Source organism: Limulus polyphemus, unplaced genomic scaffold (genome assembly GCF_000517525.1).
Source record: "Limulus polyphemus unplaced genomic scaffold, Limulus_polyphemus-2.1.2 Scaffold2408, whole genome shotgun sequence".
NCBI lineage: Eukaryota > Metazoa > Arthropoda > Merostomata > Xiphosura > Limulidae > Limulus > Limulus polyphemus.
In genome coordinates, this window is record NW_013668018.1 from 4,811 (window position 1) to 24,129 (window position 19,319).

Below are 19,319 nucleotides of genomic sequence, written 5' to 3' on the forward strand. Positions count from 1 at the left end.
TCTGAAAGTAAAGAAAACTGAGGAGAATTAAGTTATAATTAAATTTGAATGAATACTATGCTTTGTTTCTCTCGGGTGTTGCGTGGTACCTATATTACGTAACTGCAGCACTGAAAACATAAGATATTTTACAAAGATACTGTGTCCTCGTAACTAGCATTATTTGTAATATATGACACATGAATAAAGGCAGTTAATAATTGTTTTCCTAACGTGATATGCTAAATAATCTTTAGTTCTTAGTTTGTTGGAAGATCTAATCTACATCTAACTGGCTGGATTCACTGTGCCTGCTTTCAAGCACTAAAAACTTCGACTGGTTTATAAACTGTTACACCATTTATATATGTTTCCTTTGTAATCAAGCAGGCCAAAGCAAGTTACAGAAGGTATGGGTTTATTGTTCACTGCCACCATTATGAAAACACAGAAACTAAATGAATTTGAACATCACAAAATGAATCTCTAACAAAGGAAAAGACTAACATTTACTAATAAAATCTAGATCAACTAAGTCAACTTCCATCTATCAGTTATCTTCAATACTCGATACATGTATAACTGCTGAAGTACAAAACATGACAATCATCAAATAATTAACGAAAATAAGCTATAGAGGAACCAGCTACATCGTTACATAATTATTTCACTTCCTTATTTGATTACTATGAAAATACCAAACACAGTACTCTGTCACAATGGTAAAAGATGGAGGCACTATATGAATGTACCATGAAAGAAGGAAGATTTCGTCAATGATACATTAAAGAGGATAAGATAAAAACCAAGTCCATATAAACTAATGAAAGTCTTCCTACATGTCATCTATAATCACAAACATAAAAACTACTCAAGGAAAAATGGAATGATCTTTTCAAATATATTTGTATTGTGGAACACATACTACATAACATTCAAATCAAAAATTTATTAGGCACAGTTTTCCACACACTAAATGCAGTAATAAGGGGAAAACAAATTAAGAAATTACAGACCATTGCAATCCACTACTCACTGTGTATGAAACAGACAACGAAAAAAAATTAGAGGTTCACATTAAGTGCTTTATGAGCCAAATCAATGGCATGATTAAAAGTTAAAGTTAGTGGCATCAACTACTTCATTCAATATGATCAAACTTTCACTTTATAAGCTGATTTAATTTGGTGACTTGATTAACTAGTGCTTATACGTCCATCACATTCTAAGTGAAGGTTTTATATTTTTAGTCAGTCAATTAGGCATATAACACCAATTACAGGTAAATCTGAGTAAAACTTCTCATGTTGCAAATAGCCAGTAATTATTGTGAATCACAAGGTTTAGGAAGCGTATCCACACAGCTGTGTGTGCGTTTTAATATATATATGTCTTAATAAGGTGCTAGAATAATAACATTTCTGTTAAATTTCCTGTGTGGACTTCATCACAACCATACCTTTTCATTCATTTTATTCCAATAGCAAAGTTAGCCTTATTTGTCATGCATCACCAAATACATACAGCTCTATTTTAAAAGCATATTAAACTGAAAAAAGAAAGGATAAGTGAATGAAGTCAATATATTTTGTTTGTTGTTTCAAATGTTGAAAGTTTCCTTCCTAGTACAGTTGGTAATATAATGATCTTGAAAACCATAATAAAATAAAACATACTGGATCAATTATTCTATTAGCAAGTTACACAAAACCAGGATGGACTATGAAGAATCAATGACAGTACATACAGTCAATTTACTGCAAAAAACAAATGTAGCTGTCATTATGTTACTGAGGTGTTACAAAGATATCAACATGGTGGAAAATGTTTTTATCCAAACATGAGTCAGAATTTAACTTATACCCAGAAAGTTTTTTTTTGATTAAAGAAGTTCTCATGATTGGCACACACAGATATTAATGGACTTCTGAACTTTCAGGCTTGGAGGTCATATGAGTGGGGGCATCCTGAAGTGTAGAATGAGGAGTTAAAACAGATGGGGTTGTAGATAATGGTTCCAATGTTGTAGAATGTGGAATACCCATGGGATTATAGTTGTAACCAGCAGCTCCATTCATGCTTTCTCCAAACCCACTTGGTGTTAAGTACTCCTTGTTGACACAATTGCGTAATGAATCAGGAATTCGGCCCACAATTGCTCGTCTTATTTCAGATGCAGCCATTTCCCTCAATTCTGTGGAGCTAGCATCGCTGTACCATGCTGCATGAGGTGTACATATCAAGTTTGTAACATCCTTTAAAGGACCTATAAAAAGTAGGAATACATTTTTTTTAAGATTTGGTAGGAAACTAATAGCTGTTATCCATTTTCAGCAGTGTCAAATTTTTATCTTATCTCTTAATGATGGCTACATTTTTAACACAAGTTACATTTACAGTATTTATGTACAGTTTGAAATAAGAATTCCATTTTACTGTAAATGTGGTTGTGAATTTATCATAAATTTTGAATTAAGGGGTACAATTAAAAGAGGTGACAGAACAAACATTCAAAAGTTAAAAGCAATAAATGTTGCAGTCTTAAAATTCCAAAGCTTGAAGAATATTGTTATAGTGCTATTTCCAACAACTTTCACCATAAAGTAACCTCAAATTTTTTCAAGAATACACATCTTTATTTACTTAGCTGTAAGCTTACAAGCAATTATTCTTTGAAAACTATTAGCACTTCATAAAACTACAAAGTTTCTATCACTTTGTTTAATTTCCAGCTATTCTATAATGCACTTGTTCAAATATCAGTCTTAATGTTGAAACTAGTTTTCCAAAATATCAATAAAATATAATACACACACACACACAAAAAAGTAAAATAAACAAAAAAATTACTTGATCTTGTCTGCATCATTGAGTTTTTTGTGGCTTATTTATAGTATATAAAAAGCAATTTCATTAAATGTATTTAACTGATGAGATAGATGGTAATAGAAATCCAATTATTAATACAGGCTATGCAACCAATTTCAACTTAAGTCATCGTTAATATAAGGTTAAGTACTTTAATATAAAGTTATGTTATTTTAATATATATTAACTTAAAGTGACATGATAAAGGTATAATACAGACAATTTGTTGTAAAATTATCCACAGGCACTAAGAAAGAATCTTTACCTCAAATCCAACCTATTCAACACTAATTACATTTATCATACACAAGTTGAGTACATTAAATTAAAATTTTTGGAGCCTCACCACACTTTCATAGTTTATGTCACCACATCTAGCCAAGATCTACCTGATGCTCATGTATCACAACAAAAGCTTTGTAGAAGTTTCTAGTGCAAAAGATTTCATCATAATGCTGTCATGTCCAAAGCACACCATTCCTTTCTGGTGCTCTCCACAACACATCTAGTGTATGAATACAAGTGTCTCCCAGCACCTGGTTCAACAGTCTGACTACAAAGAAATCTACAACCAAGAACTGGTTGACTTGACTGGTATGTCTTCAGATGAATAACTGTTTCATTCTAGTTTGCTTCAGGTGTGTGATGACTAAGCAGATGTGACAGATGTCATGTAAAGATAACTAGTATAGGCATGATTTTTGTCACTTTTCCAGGTAGAGATCCTTCTTGATTATGTTGCATACTGTTGCTTGAGGCATGTGGATGGTTTTTGCCACTAACCTTTGTGTTTGTAGATTCTCGCTTTCTTTACCACATCTGGGATACAACTTGTTCGAGTTATTTTTCAAAGTAGCCTGGTGTCTCAAATTGATCTATATTATTTTGTTTTTTCAATGTCATTAAGTGCAAATGGCATCCCCATCTTAGAAATCCTAAATCCCTGATCTGAACATATTTTTATGCTCTTAATATTTTTATTCAGAACAGACTGTTAGATACCCTTCCTAAAAGCAATCGAAATGCCAAACAACGTCAAAGTGTAGTTCTGATATGTTCTATTCCACTGCAACTTTATATCAACTGTTCTTGCCATGTGACTTGCTGATTTGCATATTCAAAATCGCTTTAATATAATGTACTGAACCCTCTGTACTTACCTTGCTGCTAGGATTCTTGAAAATAGTTCAAACAATCAACCCTTTCCAGATTGAATGGGTGTAAACTGATATCCATTGGTTTTTTCCCCCCTTCCTAAGAGTCAAATTATTTAACCAAGATGCATGAAATTTTGCAAAAACTTACTAAATAGTATCTAGTTTTGGCTTTAAAAATAGTAATTAAATTTATCGTTTGTTACTTTCTATGTAGAGATACTGTTTTGAAAAAAAAAACATTAAATATACTTGCTTTTGTGTTAAAGTTATTCTTTTATTGTTGACTAGTGAAAGTACCCGGCTTTGCTCCGTTTATTAGGTTGATTTATTCTAGATGACCAGAGCTCTAGATAAGATTTTAGGTCAATGAGTATTTAAAACAATCCACCTTTTTTCTCCTTAAGCTACAAATTTTTCTTACATATTATAAAGCCTTTATAATATGTAAATATTTGTACCTTAAGGAGAAAAAAGGTACAAGTTCAAATCATAACCTTGACATTGCTTTGCCACATAAAGTAGACTTCTTTCTTAAAATACTCCCCTGCAGTCACAAAACTAGTCTGTGTAGTTTGACTAGCATGCTCAAAATCTGATATGACTACTTAAGTCTTTACATCACAGCTGAATGAATATGAATAACAGAGTTTATAGGTGACTAATATATTTGCACTTCTAGTGTCTAAGTCTTCTATAGTTCTGCTTCTGCTAAATAATATACCCTGAACTGTGACTAGATTTAAAATATTCCAACACTTCCTGTGCATGATTACCAAGAACTTTAACTGTATAACTTCAAAAACTTTCTCATATTTACATGTTAAACTAATATACTGTACTTGTTCAAGAACTCCTGTGGGAGCTGAAGCACTCCTTTGGCTTCTTAGCCCTAGGTATATATATGGTTGACAAAGCCATCCCTTTCTTTTCTTTTTTTGTAACTCATAACCTGACTACTCTAACTGGATCATAATTTGATAACTGAATATTACTACCTTGAATATTCAAAAGATTGTCCAGAATTTCTACTTTCAATGAACAAGCAGCCACACATCCACAGAATGGTGGAAATGAAAGCCCCTGGAATGAATCAGCCAAACAAGAAAATTGAATCCCAATGAGGGGGGATGGAAATGGGATTGTGAGGCAATTTGGAAAGTGAATGGAATTAGAAGATCAGTCATAATTAAACAACTTTCAGTACCCATCAATCGACCACCAAAGACCTCCAAAACATGGGCAAACTGAAGGATTTTGGCCGACACCAAACCTGACCCCAGAAGGGTGGTCAAAGTAAGATAAATATGGGAAAAGGTAATCAAATTATTGAGGTCTGATCCCCACTATAGAAGAAGCGACATTAATGCTGTGAGTTCAAATAAGGGAACAATGATAATCCAAAACCTGATCTTTCACAGTATGTGGGTGTCAAGGCATACCAACCTCAACCCCTGAATGTAAATGATCCCCCAAAACTAAAATAATGAACCAAAGTCTCTGAGAAGAGCAGAGATGGGAACATAGAAAAATAGAGAAAAGGACAGAACATAATATACCTGAATAATCAAATTCACCAAATGGGAAAGAGGTCTATGCAAGTCCCCCAAAATGACATGCAACCGAGAGGCATATTCAGAAGGGGGGAAAAAGGCTATCCAAATTCAAAACTTCTATATTACTGAAACCGTGATAGGACAATCAACAGTTTATGCTCTTTGTTGCATGAAATCAACTCCTTACAGAGCCGTCACTGCAGGGGCCAAGAATCATGATTCACACCCATTGCATGTGGCTGGTGACTCCGCTGCAGCAGTTGTAGTCATGACCACCTGAAACTGCTAGTGCATAACTCACAAAAATGAAATAGCAGAGAAGATAAATAAAATAATTCATAACTTTCCACAAAAGAGAACGAAAACAATACAGAACAGTATAATTTAAAAATAGACAGTATAAAAACAGTATAAAATAGAAAATTAAGAAAGTAAAAACTTATGGATAAGTGAATCAAACCTCAAGCAAAAACTTGTATATTCAATAGGACTGCCCATTGAGAAGTGTTTAACAGCTGCAAAATTAGAGGGCGCTAGTTACAATAGGGATAATGTTGCACTCCTATTGGTGGAGGGTTGCTACATAATCATTTGCATGTTACCATGCAGAAAAGTAGGAGTATCAAGGCTAGTGGCAAGTGAAAATTTGCAACAATCTTCAGTACAAGTTGAAGAAGAAGAAGAGAAGGAAAAAAAAAAGTAAATAATAATAAATATAGTTATGAGAGTGGTGAAAATGCACATTTTCTAATATCTGCATTTAACGACCATCGCCTTGGAATTGATCAAAGGGGTATGTTTAATGATTTTAGCATGGTATTTGCTGTTATTCCCTTGGGTTGAACAAACTAAAAATTTAGGGTCCTTTTCAAAAGACTGCCTCCACACTATTATAAATAATTATAACAATTTAATTTTAATCAAAAAATCTGAAATGTTAGTTATTAACATTTAATTTTCATATCAATCACATTATTAGAAATAAAGCATACATTTTGAAGTAATTAAAATAAAAAAATTATCATTAATATTTTTCAATGAACACACATGGTTTAACACTGCATGAAGTAACCCTATACTTTGTTTATCCTAAGCTCTCTGCTCTCCCATTAGGTGATATCCTACTTGTCACAGTACTGAAGACAGTTCAAACAGTAATAAATCAATAAAAAATAAAATGTTAAAAAGTTTAGAAAGCGGAAGCTGTTAGGATATGTAGCTGTAATTGTCCATTACAATATACTCAGTCTAGAGAAAAAATCACTGCTGATTTTATTTCATATCTTCCAATTTTTTATTTCACTGTACAATGATGAATTTTCAATAGTGTAGAGGGGGAAAAAAAAAGATAAAGAATAAAATGTTATCAAATATTATTTAGATTAATTTAGGAGGTTCTAGAGGTTATGTAAATGAAATATTAAGAGTACAAGTTAAAAAAGAAATATATTTATTGTTAGCAAAAATAATTGCCATTCATTCAGACTGAGTTGGTAAAGGCTCCATGAATTCACAGACAAATCTTAAGCAAAAATACTTTATTACAAAATCTGTTTTATTTTTGTTTTTTGTTTGTGAATAACAGAATTATAGTAAACATTATTATGTTTAGCTTGATAGATATAAGGCCAGTCAATTTGACTGAGACTGTGAACAGAGACTAAAGTTGCTGTACTTGTATATAAACATTGTAAGTTGAACAAAAATACAATACTGATTTATAAATTTACTCCGTCATATTGGTTTCTACTAAACTAAAGTTTTAATCTTCTACTCACCAGCATGAATGCCATAATGTTCATTTTCTTGGACATCTAATGCAGCGGCTCGGATCCTGCCATCTTTAAGGGCTAAAGCTAAGGCATTTTCATCCACCAATCCTCCTCTAGCAGTGTTAACTAGGAAGGCACCTGAAAAATGTATCAACTTTAATATTCCAAATTTCTCTTAATATCATAGAACAAAATTACACACTTTCTTTTAAAAATTTTCCTGACTTTTCATAACTCATAGTTCTGGAAAACTACAATGACTGGAAACAATAGCTTTAAAATGGTGATTAAGTGTTAGATGCTATGAACTTCCAAGAAAAGAAAAAAATAATTTTATTAACATAAATACCCATGTATAGTGTGCACTTCCAATAATTTTGGGCTCAAATATGAGCACGAGGGACAGTATTTTTCAGTTGAAATTTCCATGAATGTTGCCTCAGACATCTTATTTTCTGAAGTAGTCATTATTTGTCACTGTCAGCTCACAAGAAGTAAAAAAAAAGACCCACAAAAAAGAGGAATAAACAAAGGTCTGAACTCCTCATATTTATCTTTCAGACTTCAAGTCATGCATGTGTAATAGATTCATTTTGTCAATCAAACAAACTTCATGGTATATATACCAATATTTGCAAAAAAGAATCAGTCAAAATATAATTGGGCAAAACTTTTTTTTTGATTTTTGAGAGCTTTTTGTGGTGGGTGATAAGATGATTTTACTATCCTACGTTACAATACATTCACAGTAACATTCAATTGTAGACTCTCTCCTATGCTTTAAGTACAGAGCATTGTTTAAAAACAGGTATACAGAAATTACAGGCGATCATAAGTTCAGCATTTGTTTGTTCATTAAATAATATGGTTAAACAGTTGGCAAAGTTATTCACTTATACACACACAATCAATTACTTATCAACACAACAATACACCACTCGCTACACAAAGGCCAATGAGCTGTTAGAATCACTCTGCACACTATACATGGGGAAATTGATTTTTCATAGTATGTGAGGCCAAAAGATATACTGTGCACTATATGTGGGTATTTACGACAGCTGTCAAAATAATCTTGGTTTTAAAATTTTCTCCGACTTTTGTTTATTGTTAAGCACAAAGCTACACAATGGGATATCTGGGATATCAAAACCCGATGTTTAGCACTATAAGCCTTCAAGCTTACCACTCTGGCTTTTAATGATTTCATTACCAAAACATTGGATTTTCCAAGAGTTTTAAGATCTTCAAAAATAATATGCTTTTCTAGATTTTTTTGATAACCATACTATTGGAAACTATATTTTCAATGTCTTAACTTGGATGTTTGCCATGGGAAGCTGATAATCACCATGATAATGTTAAAATAAAAAAGTTTATGAAAGTAGTCTTAGAATACCTAGAAAGTTGTACATTTGACATTGAAATCTAGTAATTTCAACAAATACCTGAAAGTGAAATGGAAGATAATGAGTTGGCAATTTTCATTTTGTTCAGTGATTGAGAAGTTAGTGAAATATTCAGATCTATGTTAGTTATAGTATTATCTCAGTTATTCAATTGACTAGTGTGAAATTGTACAAGTAAATTTCTATTGAAAACAAAAATGTTATTTGTGAAGTTAGGACTATAAGTACAACTGTGGACAAGTGACAGTAGCAAATGTTAAGGAAGAATTAAACCTGCTCAATGATACAACAACACTAATACTGACAGTAGTTGTGTCAATACAATTATGAAAAGTTTTTCAAAAGTAACAAAAAGAAGTTTATATCTTTAAAGCATTTCTATAATTTTGTAAACACTACATTGTAGTTTGATACATGAAATATTTGTTGGATGAAAAGTTTAAAAACCACTGCTTAACTATGGGAGTGGTCCAATGAAAATGCACATTTTTATAGTTATGGACATTACACAAGAATATAATTTCATATTTATCAATAAATTAGCTTCATGACTAAAATTTGACAACAATTACAAAATTACTATTTACTAGCTTAAAGATAAATCACCTTTAAACTAACACAAAAGAACATAAATGAGGCTTGCAAACTTAGTTCCATGCACCAAATGTCAAGGGTTTACTAATATATTTAAGACAGTGTTGGAGCTTGGGAGAGCAGATTATTAGAGGAGTTGCACAGGATATAGAGATGTTTAACAACAAGATAGAATACACAGTTTTTGTTCCCCTTAAGTTTTATGTAGTTTTTCACATTTGCATTTCAGTAAGTATCTGGGAGAAACTGAAGGTTTGTGCCATATTTTCTTTATACTTTTTTTTCATTGTTACATTAAGTTTAGAGCCCAAGTAACTCTTGAGTGTACCTCTTGTTAAAAGTTATTGTTCTCGTGCTCCCCTTAAGCATTTAATAGCATTTGTTCCTGTTAAGTGTGAATGGATTTTGAGTATAATATTCAACAGCTCCATTACCTCTTTAAACCCATAGTGTTTTGCATATTCTGTTGAGATTATTTTCATGATGTCCTAATAATTATCACAATAGCTTATAAAATTTCCAGTCTATTTATAATACGTAGATAATAACATAGGTTGGATTAGTTTTCAGCCAAACACCGGCAGTGTCTGCTTGGGTTTAAGGTGTTAACAAAACCCAAGTATGGGTTAGGATTTCACAGATTAAAGTAATGTAACATTTAATTCTACTTGGATACATTTCCAGTTTGATTTTACTCTCACTCTGCTTAACTTACAAGGGGGACCTACACAAACTGATAAAAAGCTGTTATTTTCTGCTAAAGTCTTCTTCAGCTCTTGTTATGTCATCAACATTCTCATACACACAATCACTTGCTCAAGGCTCCATTATAATTGTTGTCTGAGACGACTAAAAACTTCCTTAGACATCCAACTTAAACCTCTATATTGGCCGACGGACAACTAGCACCCTGTAACAGACCTTTACTTAAAACAGCATCACAGTCTACTGTACAATTATCCTTGCCAACATTACACGAGTAATGTTGACTCTGATCCTTGACCAAAATCATCAGTATATTTCCTAACTACAAACTCGAAACTTTGAAACCCCCACAAAAATACATTTTCGTCCATTTTTTTTCTTTAAAAAAAGATTGTACTTTGTACAAGAGAAATATTGGTACAATCCACCAAAAGGGGCTGAAAACATTTTTAAAAGTTCAATTTTGTGAGTGGCTAATAATGGTGTTTTAGTCATTAAACTTTTTATTGTGGACAAGTTGCACCTCTGTGCTTCTTTACACACGTAAATTTTGTATGGAGTTCAACTCAGCATGAATGGCTGTGTGTAGTAACATAGGACAGTGTATACAGCTCAGTTAGTTACATTACTACACAATTGTTTTTTGTAGTATTTATCTCTACTACATCACATTTATGAAATAAAATTACATACAATTGTTCATAAACTCTAAATCTTCAAATTTTATTTTTGACAGTGATTTAATTCTCTTCACTATGGGCTCGGTCACAGGGATTGATCTTATAACCAATTTGTGCTTGTTATAGTTTTCATGCTATAACTTTGAATACAGTAAGCATATCTTTATGAACTTTCGCAGATTATCAGTAAACATCACAAGGCTTTTTTATGCAAAATATCAATTTTGTTTATTAAGTTTTAAGATTTTTTAAGTAATGTTTTACTCATGCATTTTTTCTTTTCAAATGTTGACTATCCAAAATGCAAAGTAATTTTGATTTTAAGATTAAAAACACTTTTATGCATCACAAAAATTTTCAAATTTCACATGCAAAATCTTTATAACCTGCAGTTAATGATAAAACCTTTTTTTCTTTTAGAAAAACTTTATATTTTATCTGCTACTTCATTTTATCGACCTTTCAGTCGTGCCTGACTCACATAACAGAAGTTGCAATGATGTGGTGCACATGAACTCACATTATCGTATTCAAGAATATAAAACTGGCCTTTACAAAGTGACCTGTCTTGACTGTGTTCAAGTGGAAATTTTTTTTTGTAAAATACAGTCACATTTTGGTTACAGTACATTATATATGTTATTACTATTTACAAATACATTCTTAAATTTCATTTATTTTTCTTAAAACATAGAACAGTAAAAAAAAAGTATAGAAAACAATTATCTCTTCTAGTTACAAACTTTTTACTCGTTTGCTGCTTATGGTAAATTGCTACGTCTTATATCAAATTTCGCATGTGGAGGATGTAAAACAAAATAATTTTTTAGGTTTTACATATATGCATTTTGAAATAACAACAAAATTATAAATTACTATATCAGTACCAAAGTATTCCACTATAATATATCAAGCTTAGTATCTAAGCTGTATTTCGGTCTAAAAAATATAATATTTCAAGTTCACTAATGTCTAACCTTACCACTTGGAATCTACAATGAAAAAAAAAGTTTCTCATGCAAGTATTTTGCAGAGGCTGGGAAAACCACTACGGGGACATTCTGGGCTTTTCATTGGTTGTACACATATCAATAGGTAAAGTAGGTGTGCATAAGCAAGTATTTTCAAAAATGGAAGAAGTGGGTGGGGCCACCTTGGTTGATTTAATAAATATATTAGTATCTCAGAATATAGAAAAGATATGAGGTTCTTACCTTATGTTCTAGCTTGTCAATATTGGTAATTTGAGTATCTAATTTGTAAGAAAATATAGACTTTGTATTTGGACATTACAATAATCTAATTTGAACCAATGCTGCATTCAACATACCACGTGACACACGAAAATCAATATTTAGGTTTTTTCATATTTACTTTTAAATTAAGAAAGTAACTAATATATAATATAAAGATTTGAATTATAATCTACAATTTGATCCCAAACTTATTGATATACATTCATAAAATAGTAATTCAATAAAATTTTGAATGGGAATCTACAAACATGATGACATGGCCTTGTACCTGTGACCATAATAGGAAGACCCAACTCAGTAGGGTTAATGGAGAGTTCAAATGAAATTAATTAAAACTTAAATATTGTCATGAGCACCATAAACAACACAAGAAATGAGACTAGAAAGGGTTAAAGTGATTTTAAGAACTGTATATTGTGGGGTTTTTGTTTGTTTGGTTAAACTCAACTGAAAGAATACCCTATAACCTGAGGTCTTTCAAAGAGTAGACCTTTCTTAATCAGGGGCAAATCACAGATTTTCATCACATTTTTATATCTACTGATGTCCCATAAAGTCAAGTTATTGGTTTTCATTTATTGGTAATTATTAATCTTAATTTAGCCATTCCAACAGAAGAAAAAAGCAATTTGCTTACCTGGTCTCATCTGTTTAATGGTGTATTCATTAATTAGGTGATGATTGTGCTCATTTAGTGTACAATGGAGAGAGACACAATCACTTTGAAACAGCAGTTCTTGAAGTGTGTAAACTCGGTTTATGCCAAGTGCTCTGTCAGTTCCATCAGGAAGGTATGGATCATAAAAAATCACATTGAATCCAAACACTTTAGCTCTTATGGCTACAGCTGTGCCAACCCGACCTGAATGTGAAAGATATTTAAAATTATGAGCTTACACTATCCTCTTTGTTACAATGTTTCCACACAAACTATACATTAAAACAAATATGAAATGTAAGATATTTATTTCACTGCTAATCTGTATATAGGCTTTTAATCTAACAAGATTATAACTGAATATAGCTAATGTACTACATGGAATATGAACAGTTAAAATATTAGCCTACCTTATGACTAACCTTTCTAACCCGAAGAAACCTCAATCTCTATTTTTATTAATGTGGTTATATAGTTTCATGTGACAAATTGAGTATACTTATAAATTGCTCGTGCCCAAAGTATGATTGAATGATTCTCATACAGATTGTCTCCTTAACTTTTGAAAAATATTACTACATATGTACACAACTGCGTGATCAGCATTAATTGTATTAGATATAAACAAATACTACTAAGTCACTACCAAAGTATTCATTATTATACCACTTTGAGATACATGTATTCAGGGCACATTGATTAGGTTCTTTTTCACTAGTTATTTTACATGACTTGACTGTTGTAAGTTATATAAATGCATGTGTAACACTGAAGTTACTTCTTTTTTTTTTGAACAGTCTAATAGCATTCATTACAACAGTAAGAATGTTTATGAAAATAATGTTGATGAGCTATTTTAAATTCAGTCAATGACGACTACCCAGAGACAAAAATTACTAGACATAAGTGAGACAAGATAAAGAGACAGTGTGTCTTCCAAGACAAAAGTTATTATTTTCCTATACTGAAAATATATTTCTAATAGATACTTCCTTTGCTCACAGTGCTGCCCTCTATTTGCAAACATTTTTCAACATGGTTCAACCGTTTCTTTCACGTAAATCATCATGCGATAGGCCTCCACCAATAGGAGTGCCACACACCCTCCTGACGATTGTGACTCCCTCTATTTGATTCTACTAAACAATCACATCAAAATTAAGCAGAAAAGAAAGCACCAGATTTCGGTGCAGAGGAAGGGTGAGAAGTTTGGGAAGAGGTAAGTACCTGTTGGAAATGTATTTTCAGTATAGGAAAATAATAACTTTCAATATGGTACATTACCTCATCTCACAGGCACATAGGAAAAGGGACTGATGCAAGGGATAGAAAAAACTATCCTTTGAAAGTATCTGAAGAACACCTCTGAAGTGTGATCCTTGTTGGGAAAGGAACACACATAGGAGATTGTACCAGTTATACTCTGTGTCCAGTGTGGAAAAAAAGTACTGCATACACATGGAGGAATACAACCAAAAAGGGGAGAGAAAACTGGGTGGGTTGGAATCTGAAACACAGTATACTGGAATCTCAATCCTGCAGAAGAAAAAATGTAGAAGAACAAGAATATGAGGAAAGCTAAAATAAATGTGCTCCAAAGCGTAGAGTGGCTATGGAAACAGATCGTATGCAGCTGGTCAACCCCAGTTCAAAACCAAGCAGTTTCGGGAAAGGTACCTCTGAACAGTGGTAGGAGGAGGGTCCACACCATCTTCACCTCAAGTTAAGTAGAACAGAAGTATATATTGTGAAAACTGATCTACAAAATGGGCCTGTGTCCACAAATCTACAACTAATGATAAATCCAGTAACCCAACATCCAAATAACAGTAGGAAGAGATGTGCCAATGTGGCAGATCACATCAAACTGAAACCCAATCAGACTGGCACCCCACTACACAAAATCAGCCTCAGATAATGAAAACTCTCTGAGGTGGAGCACGATAGGGAGAACCAGAAACCAGGTGCAACATCAACCTCCGGGACCCACAGTTGGAGATCATGAGGCAAATTGAGTGAGGAAGGGGAAACACAATCAACACGTGTGTGGATTTATGTTGATTGATCCAGCTCTAATCCAAAACCACTCATTGGGAACTGACATCCAGATGATGGTAGGTTAAGGGATCTCAAATGAAGGGGTTAACTGCAATGTGAAAGATCTACTCCCAAGCATCATCACCCTCTGGATAGGACTGCAAGAAGGTTGGAGCACAATTGCAACCTCCAGGTCCCACCACATGGAAGTGGATTGCATCCATAAAATAAAGGCAACCTAAACTCACCCTCCAGAACCCAATCCATGGAGATGGAGTGTAATTAGTTGTAGATATGCACATCATCATCCTTTGGATAGGACCATAAAGATGTTGGAGTTCAACACTACCCTCCGAGTCCCACCGCACAGAAGTGGGTCAAATCTGTAAAATATAAGCAACCTCATCCTTTGTAAAGAACTGCACAGAAACTGAGTGCAACATCAACCTCGTGGGATCTACCACATAGAGGTGAAGCACATAATTGGAGGATCAAACATCATCTACACCTGCAGAACACCAACCCCTACTCTCAACTAAATGTAGGTGATCACATTGAGGAGGAGTCCTTCCTCCATGGTGCACTATCCCAACAGCTCAGAAGCAGCAACGACTCGCATACTCCACTAGAATATCAAAAAGGGGACAAAATGCAGTGGAGGGTCTTGAGAAATGTCAACATCAGAGCCAGTGCAACGGGTGACCACAAAAAACCCTATTTTGAAAAGCAGACCAACTCTGAGTTATTTAATCAAACTGATGGCAGAGATGGGCAGCTATCCCCTTCTGCTTTACTCATATAAGTACATGGAGGAGTATGGTCTTGAATGGGCATATTATGAAGCAACCAAATTACAAGGACACCTATGAGCAATCTTGTGGAACATCCCATCTCAACAATGTGCATTATAGGCCATGGGTATACAATTTGGCTGTACAGTGCAGATTTGAAAAATAGGAATGCTCACCACCAAGTAGGATTCTAAATGAAAAGGGACAGGCCACTGAAATGAAAAATCACACATATAAAAATGATAACTTACCCAGTCACAGCCTCATCAAAGTTTGGAGGATGGCGACAAATGGAAGACAGTACTTCAATAAGGAAGAAACAGCCACCTGATGAAGATAATAGGAGATGAATGTATGAGGTGTAGTCCTCATGCTCGACTGAAGAATTTCCTCCAATGGACACCAGATCTGATGCAACAACATCTGGAACAGATTTTGGGAAGAAGGAGACATGGAAGAATATGCCAATTGAACCTGTTAATGAGCACAAATGGTAAGGGTAAAAAAGAGAAAGGTCACAAACAGAGGACTGTTGCCAGAATGAAAAAATGGGAATGTGAACCATGGGAGGAAGCTATGCGGGCAAGGTAACAATACAGAGCATTTGTGGGACATAGACGTTTATCCAAATAAAGGTGGAATATGGATAGAAATGAAATTGGTGAAACAAAAGAATGTCCTTCATGAACTGCTGAAATTTTAGGAAGGAAAGACCAATTTGGATAAAGGAGAACACATGGGGGGAATGATACAGTGTATGAATCATTGATGACAAATATATATAATTAACGATGCCTACAGGCTAAAAGGAGTAGGAAATAAGTCTTAAGGGATAAGTGAAAAAAAGAACATGAGGAGAAAGGTTCAAATGGAGGTAGGGATAGGCAGTGAAGAGCAATACTGACATTCCAAGGAATGCAACAAAAAGGAGAGTGTAGGAGAAGAAAACACCAAATGGTACTGGAAAACATGGAAGGTGTGGTATAAGGCTGCCTAATAACCAGCTATGGAAGAGACAGAAGTCCCAAGATTGAACAGCCACATGAAGAAATCCATAAGAGGAACAGTGGGCCAAGAAGGGGGAAAAAAACCCTGACTCAAATACCAATGGCAGAAGACGTTCCATTTATGGTGATAAACCTCAATATACGAAGGTAGAATAAACCATGCTAAAAAAGAAGTGACACACCTAGACAATCCACATCTGCTTGCCAGGGACTTGATAAATGTCAGGTGTGAAGACAGAGGGTACGAAAGGCAGGATGAAGGACTGGTGATCAAGGTTGACATAATAAAGATAGAGTGAAAGGAAGGAGAGTTTGTAGCTGAAGGAATCAAGGTTGTGCAGGCCAGTAAGGACCTGACATGGAGTGGCATGGATGACCAAAATCACCATGAAAAGAAATTGGCTGGGAGGATAAACATAATGGTACCAGTTGGTCCAATCCTGGCTGAAAGCATCCACAGCTAGGGCCTGAGAAACCAAAGACCAAAAAAGAGGTAACTTGATATTCAAAAGTGTGGCAAATGCATTCAGATGATGAGTACCCTACTGATTGCAGAGCATATTACTTAGACTGTAAGAGAAGGAAATTGTGTTGATGCAACTTCAAATAATCAAGGTTGTTCAGAGTATGAAGTTTTTTAAACCACATTTGTACATGTTAGTGTTTGTTATGGTATTGTAGTCATCAGAAGGGTGTTATTCTTATCATTACAAGAATGAAGTTGGTGGATTTGACCAACCTTGAAACTGACACTACACATACTATAACTCTGAATTAACTGTATTTATCTTCACAAAATTTGACAAGTTTTTAGTAAGCAATACATGTATGTTGTAAAAAACAACAACAAAAAACAGACTTTTTAATAAAGTATTTCTATTAATGTTTTGTCTATGAACTTCTAAATCCTTTACTGAGTGAGTCTAAATGAAAGGGGAGTTTCATGTTAAGAATAAGAATACTTCTTTTCATCTATCATTTGTATAACCTCTAGAACCTCCTAAATGAATAACAAAATGTTTTTAATTAAAACTTTATATATTCTTTTCTCTACTCTAATACAAACTGCAGAGGAATCAACAATCTGCAGTGAAATGAAAAGTGGAATAATATGAAATAAAATAATACCCTTTTTACCTTTGCACTGGCTGCAGTTTTGATCAGAAAGTGCTTATCTCTTGCAACTGGTTACCTATTTTAATTTTATGGTTTTATTACTGTACGTCATACCATTGGAACAGTAATAATTGTGTAGAAAGCAATAAGTTACAGCAGGAGCCCATTAGCTGCTTCTTGCACAGCTAATATAACAACATAGTGTCATATTTTGCCACAGTGTTATTGCTAATGTAATTTAGATGTTTTATTTTACTGTAGTTTAATTAGGCTGTGCTGTGAAGTTTTATTTTTATAGTTTAGTTACTTTTGTTAAAAAGTATGTAACAATAAAATATACATAAAAAACAAGGATTTCCATTACTCACTCTCTATTCGAGTTGTTTGCACTAGAGTAAAAATATTTAATGTTCTATCTTAAGCCTCACAAGTACTTATGGGTATCCAAAAAAAAATTTCATGTAGCTTTCACATACGCATTGTAGAACATAAAAAGTGTATCAGGAATTAGAACAGAATATCCCAAAACTAATATACTTTACCTTCCTTTCTAATAAGCTATAAATAGATAAAAAGTTCAGTTAGTTGTTCAGAGCAGTAAAACCATGATTACATGACAAGGAATTTCTATCAAGTGAATACTTTCCACACCAAAATCAGAAGGATGGTTGCAAGCAAGATGTAGAGGAGAATTTACTCTTTCTATTGGCTTTAAACATGTCCATCAGTGAAGTGAAGTTTATTAGCAAAAAACTGTGAGAATCAGAGAGATAAAGGGTGGGGTTCTTCTGTGGTGGAAGACATGGGCTTGGTTAATTTGACCAACCACATGACTTCTTTGTACTTGTTTAAAGTCTTTATAAATTTAATACTTCTAACTTTCAATATAGTGTGTATATCTTCACAAAATTTGGCAGTCTTTCACATACAAAAAATCATATTTTTAGTGAAGTATTTTTAATAAAATAAAATAAAGATTTGTCCATCAATATATTGAGTATTTGTTTTGGATAGTCTGTGTGCAAAGTAATTTTCATGTTAAAATTTAAAATTATTTTCCTCATATCAAAAATCTCAAATGTCATTTGTGTAGTTGCTAAAACCTCCTAAATAACATTTCAAATGTTTGTTTTCAATACAACTTTATATTTCATCTGTTATTTTCTCAACCCTAGCTATACAAGGTAAGTCAACTTGACTGACCTCATAACCACCAGAAAAAAAGAGAGAGAAAGAAATATAAATTACCCCCCTTTTCTTTCTAGCATGAGTCCAAATGTTGTGTGAAACTACATTTCTTTATCCTAAGTACCTTTAAACTCATAACAGTGTACATCAATTTATAATTAAATTTTATTGCTCTTTGAAACTGTCTAACTACTATTTGCACCATTATAAGTTGTAAGTCACTTGGGGAAGTGCAGCTCACATTATGTTATCAAATTACATTATCCAAAAGCTACTCTAAAGTGCTCATGTATGTGCTTTGTAAAATATTTTTATAATATAACTATTATTGTTTATTTTATCTAATCTAATCTTAACTAACCTAAAGAGATCTCTATTGTTACATTTTAGTTACTTTTATATTAATAAATAAAGAATAAACATGAAAAACAAGAAATAAAGTACTTACCTGAGTATTCTTTTTTTTTACTTTTCTCTACTTTTTTATACTAATGGTAGTAGTGCATTAAATAATTTTAATTTAATTAAATAATGCACCAAAGAACATAG

The 19,319-nt window shown here is 33.2% G+C and overlaps 1 protein-coding gene across 3 annotated transcripts in view; it reads right to left on the reverse strand.

The window, feature by feature from the left end:
* Positions 1 to 380: 380 nt before the first annotated feature.
* The window catches only part of LOC106466877 (C-terminal-binding protein-like), a 91,326-nt gene continuing 72,387 nt past the window's right edge, over positions 381 to 19,319 (reverse strand). For all 3 annotated transcript variants that reach the window (XM_013927181.2, XM_013927180.2, XM_013927179.2), the window contains exons 7-9: positions 12,611 to 12,835; positions 7,336 to 7,467; positions 381 to 2,245 (exon numbers count right to left, since the gene is read on the reverse strand). In XM_013927181.2, the coding sequence (XP_013782635.1) occupies positions 1,896 to 2,245; positions 7,336 to 7,467; positions 12,611 to 12,835 (707 nt within the window). In that variant the 3' untranslated portion in view covers positions 381 to 1,895. The remainder of the gene's footprint in view (positions 2,246 to 7,335; positions 7,468 to 12,610; positions 12,836 to 19,319) is intronic.